This window comes from Nelusetta ayraudi, unplaced genomic scaffold (assembly GCF_046127955.1).
Source record: "Nelusetta ayraudi isolate G7.1 ecotype Tasmania unplaced genomic scaffold, CSIRO-AGI_Nayr_v1 ptg000017l, whole genome shotgun sequence".
Taxonomy (NCBI): domain Eukaryota; kingdom Metazoa; phylum Chordata; class Actinopteri; order Tetraodontiformes; family Monacanthidae; genus Nelusetta; species Nelusetta ayraudi.
In genome coordinates, this window is record NW_027466067.1 from 6,719,655 (window position 1) to 6,731,307 (window position 11,653).

General features: G+C 42.6%; 1 protein-coding gene across 1 annotated transcript; it reads left to right on the top strand.

Moving 5' to 3' along the window:
• Positions 1–377: 377 nt before the first annotated feature.
• Positions 378–10,974, top strand: lrrc38b (leucine rich repeat containing 38b). The gene is made up of 2 exons (XM_076025074.1): positions 378–1,125; positions 9,684–10,974. The coding sequence occupies exons 1-2, from the start codon at positions 513–515 to the stop codon at positions 9,929–9,931; spliced, it is 861 nt and encodes a 286-aa protein (XP_075881189.1). The 5' UTR covers positions 378–512; the 3' UTR covers positions 9,932–10,974.
• Positions 10,975–11,653: the final 679 nt, after the last annotated feature.

Genomic DNA, 11,653 nt, shown 5'->3' on the forward strand with positions numbered 1-11,653 from the left:
TTGTCTGTCACCGCCGCCAGATCAACTGTGGGGTAGTGTGGCGGACGGAGCTCCGTCCTCCAATCCCCTCTCCCTCGTCTGTGCCCCTGGCTTCTCATCGCTCCCTGCTCACTCGTGTCTGTTTACCTCTCTTCAGCTACCCTCCCCTCTCTGCACGGCTTCGTCTGTCTCCTGCTCCCTCCTGCTCGCTATCCCCCGCTCTTTGCTCCTTTGGAGCAGGGAGTCTGCTTTTTCGTATGAGCTGCCTGCTACATGAGGAGAATAGTTTTTGCTGTCGCTGTGACACCTCACAGTTGCTGAGCCCTTCGAGACTTTCTCATTTCCATAACAACAGGATGGTCTTTTATGAGGATTGAGTCTCATCTGCCCCTTCTTGCTTTCCCCTATCCCCCCCATGTCCTAATCTCCTGCCCTCTGACCCTAACCCTTTTGTTCTCTGCCCCTAACTACCCTTTAGTATTCACCCTCACCCAGTGCCTCTTCCCTCCTTAAATAATTTCTCCCCCTTGACCATGTTGCCATGTGTTTTCTGGCTCCAACTTGTCCTCATTTTGCTGTCCCGGGGGGAGAACTGCCCAGTAACCTGCCTGTGCCCAGATCCTCACACTGTGGACTGTAGTGGCCGTGGGCTGACGCGTCTTCCTGAAGAGATCCCACTGGATGTACGCAGGCTCTTACTGGCTGACAACTGGATACCCCGCATCCCTTCGGACTTTCTGGTTCTATACAGTGACCTGGTCTACCTGGACCTGCGGAATAACTCCCTCTCCCTTATAGAACCAGGGACACTTAGCACCACATCCAGATTGGTCTTCCTGGACTTGGGCAGCAATAATTTGACTGAAATTCCAAAGGGGACATTTGGGGAGTCCCGGAGCCTGATCAAACTACGGCTAGGCAACAACCCATATCTGAGCATGGTGAACGAGGAGGCCTTTCTGGGTCTCACCTCTCTGAGAGAGCTGGAACTGGAGCGCAATGCGCTATCTACCCTAAAGGTGGGAGCACTGAGTCAGCTGCCCTCCTTGCGGGTTGTAAGGCTAGAGGGTAATCCTTGGGTGTGCAACTGCAACTTTGCAAGCCTTTTTGCATGGCTGATGGAGAACAGTCACAAGCTACCAAATGGTAAGTAACACATTGGCACCATGTGCTGTTCGTAAGCTTGGCCCAAAAAAGCATTTCTGAATACAATACAATACAATACACTGCACTATCATGGCGAAATCAATGCCATAACACAGCTACGATCTATTTTTGTTTTCCCTGTAGGAGAGGGAACCCCCTCCCTCTCCCACATTCTAATTTTATCTTTCTTCCTCCACTCCAATAGCCTACAATGTGTGAGACTCAGTAATATGAGATGATAGCTCATATTACCAAGTTTAGATGTACTGCAATGCCCTGAATTGTATTCATGGGCAGTCTTTATTGTGGCATTGTGTAGTATTGGAAAATATATTTATTATATCTTTTGTTTTACCATGCATTTTAAACCGACAATTGATCAATATTCTGCTTACACATCAGATCTTTCAGATGTTGCTATATTTAAGGAATTCCTATAATGTATTATTTTAAAGTGACATTGTCTTTTAACAGTGTCATTGTCTTTGTCCACAGCATTGAGATCATAACCCGTCTTTGTTTGTTGGTACAAATTTTATTGGGCCATCTATTATGAAGTCATGCTTCCACTGTGACGTAGTCGGATGGATTGAGTTAAATAACAGAGTTATGGATTTGATGCTTGCTTGTGCAACTTGATTTTTTTTATTGTATGCATGCATGCATGTCATAGTCAGGGCATTGGACAAAAACATACTGTATCAACAATTCCCTTTAAAAGTATCCTATTGTGGGCAGCATCTGCTTACAAACAGCTGATTTACTGTTGTAGAATATGAGGGCATAAATAAGTCATGCATAAAACCACCACAATTGTTCACATAACTGTGAATAAGGCTGCTTATTTTCAATGACCATAAAAAGGACACGGCACATTGAACATTTATTTTCCCAACTCAAATATCTACAGCAGATCATTCACAGTTTTACTGATACGCACATTATTCTTGTTTTCCATAACTTACTTGCTACCACTGCAAAGTTTTGAACTTAAAATACAAAAATATTGTGTTCCATAATGTGATAACTGGGTCCATGAAAAACTGTGTTCTGGTGTGGACACTTTCATTGAAAATATTCAGCGAGCAGAAACTTTCTCTGTGCACACATCTCATAATCATATATCCTGTTCCTATTACTGCTTCTTCTGCTCTCAGGATCATTGAAAGTACGAGAAGGTGGGCTTTACCCTGGACAAGTCGGCAGTTTCTCTTAGACAATATATACATATATTTTTATATGATTGATTTATCTTCTTTTTCTAAAAGTCACTGAAGACGTGACCAAGTAGAACCGTAGGGTGTATTAAGGCTTGAAAGTTCTAAATTTGTGTTTGTGCTAGTTGAAAGACGGTAAATTGAAATGGAGTTTACATTATTGCTTTAAATTTGTGATGACCTCCACTTGTTCTGTTCCTCAGGTTATATTAATCATAGGTCATGTGTTAAGTCAGCTAAAAGCCTTTATAGATTTCATTGTTCTGGCCCAACAGCCGCTATCAACAAAAAATTACCAAAGGTCTGGCCAAGCTGAAGGCAAGACTGCCAGTTGGCGCCAAACTCTAATTGAGTTATCACCCCTTATATACACAGCTCTTCCATCCCCATCAGTGAGTGTTTGCTTTTTGACCGCAGAGTTGACCGACTTAGCAAACAGGCACACAAAGACATACCATGAGTACTTTTTTTTTTTTTCTTTGCCGTGTCTTTTGCTGTGTTAAGTATGGCGAGACGATTTATCAGGTAATTTCTTACTCTTTGCTCTTCTGTTCATGGTGTTAGATGTACTGCTCCTGTTACGTGTCACATGACTGTAGGGAATACATGTGTACAATTAATATCTGAAGAAACACCTTAATCCTTTTGAAAGGGGCAATCGCATATGAAGACATTTAGGCTGCCTTAAGCATGGGTTCTAGATCCGATTATGAAGTGATTTGAGAAACATAAGTACCACTTAACCGCAGCTTTTTCTAGGAAGGTCTTTGTATGTATTTATTTGGCAATGGATTAAGTGGTACAACACAACAATATGCAGCATTGCAGTGCAAACACAAAGTAGCAGAAGCCAACATGCTGAGTTAAAAAAAAAATTCAAACACTGTGGCGGACACATGCATGGCATCTTACCGCCAGACATAATTATCATAATGAATAAGCTCTCGATCATGGGACAATGTGATGACCTATTCTCTTGAATCCAGTGTTGGAAGTGGCTGCATAATAACAGATGGACACTCATTAGTGAATGAGGGTTGACTGTAGAAGCATTTCAATATGTGTCAACTTGTAAACCGTAAGCGATGTGGGTGTTTCTGTTTAATGTCTCATTCATCACCGGGAAAATCTAATAACAGGCAGAAATAGCTGTTTAACAACATATCAAAAGGCTTTTTGTTTTGTAACACGTGAGTGCTTAATAATTTCTCACATTTAACAGTGTTGCAGCAGAGTAAGCAATAGCTGTATCCAGTATGTTGCTGATTGCTAATTAATTTTTTTTTTGTGCTGTTTAACTTGCAGTTTTGATTGATTGGTTGATTGATTGATTGATTGATTCCCAATACCTATCAGCATTCATAACTTTAAGCAGAGTTTCCCAAATCATTGCACACAAATCTCAACCCAAACTAATTTAAACTGTTCACTATAATCTTACAAAACTGCAAAGCTATTTTTGAAGTCATCCCAAGGTATCTACAGTTCTCTCTGCGCTGGCCTGCATAATATAGCAGTCTATGTATGAGCTTGAAGCCCAATTCCCATTCCATTTTTCACATCTTGATTTCCCCTGCGATTTCAAGTTCCCAAAGAAGCCCACTTTTTTTTTTTTTGCATATCTTTGATTACTGCAGGTCAGCAGGAGTGCCTGCACTTTTAAGAGATGGGGTTGGATTAATCACACATGGTTAGGTTTGTTTCCCAGCTACCGTTTGTGAACATTTGTTGATTTGTTCCTTTGAGCCATAAGCAGTCAAATCAGCATCTGCGTTTGTATGAAATTGCAAGTTCTTTTAAGCACTGTAATATTGTAATGAAGCGAGTGAGTGTAAGCGTGATCCACTTCTGTGTTCTTGGGTTAAGGATGAACAAAGGCCATGTATAATTCAGAGTGACACAGTTCCGTGGCACATTGGCCAAGGTAATTGGAGCCAGAGCTGCCTACAGGGCAAGGCAGTCCAAGTCCCAGGAGAGACGAAGCCCCATCGTGCATCGCTATCGACCCCAGTCGTGACTTGACCAGTTTCCCTGCCCGAGTAGCAGTTCGTGTGACAGGGTCAAAGTCAGAATTTTCCTTTGCGGCCTATCAAGTTGCCCCTTCGAGGCCTGTTTTGCATGTGGCCACGGCGTCTTTGTAAATATGATGGCGCTTGACCATGCACTGCATGCTTGGCATTTCGGAGTCTGCTTTCTTCACGCGCCGTGCTGCCTGTGAGGAGAAAAATATCCAGGCTGACAGCCTCTTTTTATCCTGGCCTAATTTTATGTTTATTTAAAGTTGGGACGTGTGAAAGAGAAGGCGCGCTAGTGAGACAGTGTGAGAAGGTGGGACAGAACCACACGGTGTGAAGGCATCAGCTGCTGCGCTGCACGGAAGCGGAGAGGACTAATCTGCCAGTGTCAGAAATAAAAGGTGAAAATCCAAGAACCTCGAGCGTCCTTTCCTTCCCTGCGAGTGTGCTGTGTGTGCTGGCGGCGATGCTAAAGCCACCGTAATTCACATTATCCACTCTATTGCTGTCATCCCTGCTAGTTGGCATGCTTGCATCTTAATGCGCTAATTTATTTATTTATTTTAACATTCTGAGAATACCAATGGCACAGTTTCAGTGAGTCTCCGAGCAGAAGGATTCCCCCTTCTGAGTGATTCAGCCTTTTCCCGCTGTCACATAAGTGTTCATCATTTAGTGCAGTCGTACGCGAGTTCTACACTCAGCTTCTCCACAAATACTCCCAACTGTTCTTCCTCAGGGTTTTTCTTAGTCTCTGTTCGATAACTGAGTCGTTCTTTCTCCACTTTGGTAATTATCTTTGCCTGGATTTTTTTTTCTTTGCTTACATTAGATAGGTTTGTAACCATTCAGTTTTTATAAAGTGAGGAAAGGGATAGTTGTGTGATAAACATCTGCATCAACCAGCCCAGAGGTTGGTAGACTTTCTTACAAAACAAAGCAAACAAAAAAAACAGACCCCACAGTAATTGATTATGGTCATTCTAATCCTGTTTCCTGTTTCTGTATAAGATGTAATTATTTCATCAGTTGGTTTTTCCTTAAGTCTGTTTGGTGTATAAAGATAACGATCATCCATCCATCTTGTATCACCATTTATTTCTATTATTGTCAGTGCATTCAGTGCTTTAGCATTCAGTCTGTCCGACTGTGGCGAACAAAAACATTGTGCCATTAGACTACTTAGTGCAACCGCATCTTTTAGCAGCGCTGCCTTGTTTACACAGTTCTTCTCGTCAGCACCAACTTCTCTCTCACATTAGGTCCTCTTTTTTACCTTTGTTTGCTCTTAAAATTAATGGCCTTAAAAGGCATAGATTTCCAAAAGGTGTGAGCTTCTGCAGCTGAGTTGACACACGCAAGGTTCTGGTGAAGATAAGTCTGGCTAGATGTCTGGTTTGGGAGTCAAAACCACCCTCCAACATTTATTTTTCAAATCTCGGTAGATCAGTCACAGCTGAGGTAGCAGATAGCCCGTCTCCTCGACTCGCTGTAAACCTGAACGCAAGCCATCGAGTGTCTGTGCCAGAATTGAAACATGGCCGCGTGGTCAGACACACCTGATAGTCCAGTGTTGTGTTTCCTGTCCTTTATTCATATACACAACTGTATTCATGTATACGTTTGACAATCACAAGTATTATGAGCGACAAATGGAAATTTAACGTAGTCTTATTTCACAGTCACAGTTGTCTGTGCTCTGCAAACAGTATATAATGCAAATGCAGTTAAGTCAAGTAAGATCGCAGCCCAGTGTCACCAAAAACACACACATTTTTCTTGAGCTGACAGCTCACCTTGCTGTCAAGAAATTAGCCAAGAAAGTAAGCACCTCTGCCACAATCTCAGGTTTTAGCATCATTAATCCGATGTTTGTATTCATTAAATCCGGACTTTCACTCATCATGAATGACATGCACGTTTTTATCACAGAAAGACTTTTAATCTCTGTGTTTGGTCTGGGAGATTGACCAGATACTAAAACGGTTCAGTAATTATAGCTTCTTCCAGCCAGTACAATATAACATTGTGCCCTGTTTTGTAATTTTAGTTCTTAATTTGCAACAATGTCCCCTGGTATTAAAAATAATGTCCTCCTGCCTTAACGACCAACACAATAAAAACTCTGATAGTCCTGTTTTCATGCTAGCTGAGCTGATTCTACTTTGCTATTAATTGCTTTTGGGTTGGGGTTTTTTTTGCCTTTAAAACAGTCAATGTAGTAATCCTGTAACTTCACCGACACACTTGAGTACCATTATCCCCTCAGCCTGCGATGTTAATCACACATTTGAGACAGGCAGGGAAAGGTTTTGCTTGAAACCATCTGCTTTTCTCAGAAGAAAGACGGTCACAAAATGTCCTGACGTACAAAATAAATGCGCACAGTGCCAGTATTTCCTGCAGTGACTTGGCCAGTAGCTGAAAGTAAAAACACTTGACAAAATCCCCACTTAGTGAAATTGTCATTTGGAGACCCAACTGATGCTTTGGAAATGGAAGCCATATGGTTAGTTATGCAACTCTTGTGTTAGGATATTGCATTTAAAACATTTTTAGCAACAACGTGCACGGCTAAGATTAAGAACCGATAAATGCACTGCAGCGCACTCAGCCAGCACGTCGTTACAGCCTGTTCTGCATATGTCCACGTTTTCGAACCCCCAGCGGTTCTGTCACACTTGGGTTTGATTAAGTTTCCATCCCCAGTTTCAGCTACAATCAGCAGACATTTATCATGCTGGAGAGCAGTGTGCTGTTCACTGGCTCTACTGGGATTGTTGCTGTTGGCTGTTAATCAGCTTGAATCCTTGTCCTTGATGCTGCTCCTGACTCAAATTTATCTGATCCTGATCCAAGGCTACTCAAGTCTAGATGGAGTTTGTCCAGCATGCACCAAATGCCTCAATTTCTTGCAAGGTTAATTTTAGACTGTGCTTATTGCGTGAAATGATCATTGCCAGAAATTAGAAAAGGGGGAAAAAGGTATTCAGAAATGGCGACGTCATTTCAAAATGGCTTTACGTACTGTGAAATGGACAATACAATGCAATCCACTGTTTCCTGTGTAAATCACATTTTGACACAAATGAAATTGCCTTTGCTTCTGATTATGAACAGCTGGAGTGTAGCTGGTCCACACAGCAGAAGTGCAAAATGGTGCCATGTCTCTTTTTACTTTTTCATTTTTAGATTACACACGAGTGAACTTGGTTCCTTTGTCTTAATCACGTTGCTTTTAAATTTAACATGTGTGCGACGAAGACCAGGCATGGCTGCAATAAGACCTAAAGTAGTTACATATAAATGACTGTGTGTGGTGCCAGTCGCAGGAAATGGGACTGTGACAGGAAGCCGTGCAAACGGTGCGGGCTGCTGAGCGAAGACCCTGAACTGATGCAGGACACAGTGTTATGCGTTTGCAGCGTTGTGTACCAGTGGAAAGCAGCCACCCACAGTGCAGAGCTGGTCTCTACCCACCTTTAAGCTGCATCCACATCGATATGTCTCTTCTTTATGCATAGCTTTGCCAATATGAAGGTAGTTTCTGCCTGATAAGATAGTCGCGCTTGAGTCTTTGCAGCATAATGTATGGAAAGAACCTAAACAAATGCAGTATTACAACGGCAACCTAAATGGTTTGCTTAAGAGACATTTTTAGTTTTGAGTTCCACTCTTTTTATATTAATTCATTTGTACATTCTCTATGTTGCATTTATTTTTTTTGTTTTTGTTTTGATTGCTTGTGTTGTAAGTTGCGCTCAAAAACAGTGTTTATTATTGAGAATAGACAGGAAAAAATACCCCTTTTAAAAATAGGTGAGACCTTCATTTCATGCAGATGTTTATAAAGCTCTTAAAAAAAAAGACATTTTAAGGGTCATTTGAATGATTTACATTGAATTTAATGGTCAAAGAAATAGTATTAAAAGATTAATTAGTGGGTCTTAAAATACCCTTGACTTTGGTGGTTCCGGTGGCATTTGTTGCAAGGACAGTAACTCTGACCGAAGTGTCCGGTGCTCTTGTCACTTGCAAGCCAGGCAGGGAAGGAGAGACTTACGTAAAGCGGAGCAACGCTTACCGTTCTTCACCGCGCTGTCAACGCGGTGAAGGTGACAGCGGGCTGGATTGCAGCACGCTCCGATTTGCCACGCGTTCGTCTCAAGACAATTTTCGGTTGAGGTGCCCTCTGTCTCAGACACTGGCCTCTAGTATCGCATCAGTACATCGAAGAGACGCAACCTGGAGTCTTAATGAGGAATCATGGTCCTCGGGCTGCCCCGTCTGCGCCTATAGCGGTTGAAATCACGATGATTAAAATGGACTTTCCCTTCGTACCCGTCTTGTCAGAGGCATTTAACAGTCGGGCCATTGAGGACTCCGCTGAACTGTAATGCTGTGTGCTGTAGACAGCAAACTGCACAGTTCACACCGTTTCAACTTAGTGCCCACTGTGGATCTGCAGTCAAGGCTTTGTGGGTGGGTGTGTTGTGCAACTTCAGCTGAGACTTCTAAATCTCGTTCTGTCTTTCTTTCTTTTTTTAATGAGGAAAAATATGGCAGCACCTCGTCCATTTTAACATGTCGGGCCCATCAGAATTATCAAAATACGTATCTGCGTGGCATACAGTCAGCTAAAATAATGTATACACACATCAGGAAAAGAAAAACCTGCATAAATAAATAAAGTTTGATCAAGTTACAATAACACTGTGTACTGTTGTACGATGTTTTCCCAAAAGATGGCATTACCCTCATGTATGCAGCAGCAACAAGTGTTTGAGGTAACAAACGTTACCCAAGCAGTAGTTCACTATACACATAAATGCCTGGAATCCAAAGGCCACCACTTTGAGAACCTCTTGTAATTGCATGTCATAACATCCATCCATCCATCTTCTATGCCCGCTTCCTCCTGCAATGCAGGGGTCGCTGGGGTCTGCAGGGGTCAATCCCGGCTGTCATAGTTACACCATGTACAAGTCTCCAGTTCATTGCCGGGCCACATAGAAAGACAAACAACCATTCACACACTCACTAACTCACACACCTCCAGACAATTTGGAGTTCCCAATTTGCCTCACATGCACGTTTTTTGGACTATGGAAGCTAGAGTACCTGGGGAACCCATATTTATATATATCACAAATCAAGCCAAATATTACACACCGGACCATTAACCTGCCAGCTGCCAAGTGAACATGTTTGGCTGAGACATTTTATGTCAACTACTGCTCAGCAGGGCCGAGGGGGTGGGGGTGTAGATAGGTAGCATGGCACATCCGTCTAATCCGGTGTCTCCTTCCTGTTTTTGGGATGACAGGAGTGGATGGCATGGAGTGCTCCCTGCCCATGGACGGCCGGCGTGTCTCCCTCACCCAGTTGTCCAAGGACAGCTTCCGCGAGTGCCAGGCCAGCCTGACGCTGACGGACCTGCTCATCATCATCTTCTCCGGCATCTCAGTGTCCGTGGTAGCCATCATGACGAGCTTCTTCCTGGCCTCCACCGTGCACTGCTTCCAGCGCTGGAGCAAAGGCACCAAGGGCGACGAGGAGGAGAGCGAGGAGTGAGGGGGGCGTGGGGGAGGGTTGCTGCGCTCTCTGGTTCCTGGTAACTCAGACAGCTGTGAGGACTTCACAGCAGGGGGGTGTGGTGTGCACAACTGTCATACCACTTCCGCCCTGTGGAGCATCCAGGACTGTTTGACGGTAGGGTCCTGCCCTTGCACAGTTGAATTTTTGTTTTGTTTTTTGCACACGGACTTCCCAACTACGGCGACAGAGGACATTCCAGAGAAATGAACTGCAGTTGCAATCCACTCAAATAATATTATTCTTGTGTTTTTCGGTGGGCTGTTTAGTGCCCACAGTTCATCTTCGTGGCTCTTGACTTTGTGCTACAGGCCTACAGACAGAAAGAGAGGGGCAACATATTTTTGACGAAAGAGGAAATATGTCCAACTGTTGCTGCCGCGCTGTCACTTCAGTCTTTCAACTGAACTCTGTTGAAGGGTAGTTGTTGGGTTTTTTTTAATCATGGATGGGCAAAAATGTCTGATCTACATCCAAAAAGTAAAAAAAAAAATAAAAAAAATAGAATCAAATAAGATAAAAAAGGATGTCATACAGAACAATGACCTCACTATTTAACTACTCATACTACACAATGCTGGCATATCAGTCCATTTATCAGGTGTCTTTGGGCAGATTAAATCACATTTAAAAGTGGTTGAGAAACTAGAGATACACTCATCGACCTCCTGCGGGTAAAAGTGGACAGTGGCTGAGGGCTCGGATGAACTGGAGGGATTTGGATAATGGCGAGATATTAGGTAGCTCATCTGATACAGGCAGGAAAATAAATACACAGCAAGTCCACACATTAATCCAGCACTATATCATAGTATATAATCACAAGCCATGTACAGTCAAAGACAAAATGTTTTAATCAAAAGGATGTACCTTAGATTGATGAAACTGTGTTTATCATTATAGAGAGTAAGTAGAAGATCTTGAACACTATGGCAAATAAAATTACTAAAATAGAGTCTGTGTATAACTATTATGTCAAACGATGCACTTTACCTGGTGAACCTAATTTTGGCAAGCCCCACAGTACCGGAGACTAGTTATAGGCCCGTAGATGTGTATGGGGACTCCTCTATGGATCAAGTGTCTAGCTAGTTCGAGATAATGCCTATAGCCGAAACACACACACATAAACCAACAAAGATGTTTGTCTTTGGATAAACAATACTACACAATACTAGTCACCCTAAGGTACGGATAGAAGACTTGTATTCTATTGTGACTTTAAGATGAAAACACAGTAGAGGCTCAGTCAGCCTTTTCTCCAGTTATCAAAGATCTTCTAAGACCTTGTGGTAAAACTGCTCGTTTTACCAGAACTCTTATATATTAACGTCATCCATATGTACCCATGACTAGCAGTGTAGTACAGTCAAATTCAAATAAAGCAGCACCCTTAATATCATGGGTCTCCGTTTGTTATTTGCATCGTTTACATTGAAATCTGTCTTTAGTTGAGTGTCGAACTCAAAGCTGGATTCTGTTGATTTCCCCCTAAAGCGAAAGTATGTATCTTCTCACATTCTTGTAAGGCATGAATAATTCAGTAAAACGGAGATACGAAGCAGGAAGAATGTCAAGCCTCTTAATGCAAACAAGAAAAGGATGGGAAAAGAGCTGAGAGCTTAGAGAGACATCCTTTTTTGTGTGAGTAGCGAGAGATGAAGCAAAAATTCCCTATGCCTCCATCCCTTGTGAGCGATT

Coding starts and splice junctions, on each gene's coding strand:
- lrrc38b (XM_076025074.1), top strand. CDS start 513: ATGTTGCCATGTGTTTTCTGGCTCCAACTTGTCCTCATTTTGCTGTCC. Junction 1,126..9,683: donor CAGTCACAAGCTACCAAATG/GTAAGTAACACA, acceptor TTGGGATGACAG/GAGTGGATGGCATGGAGTGC.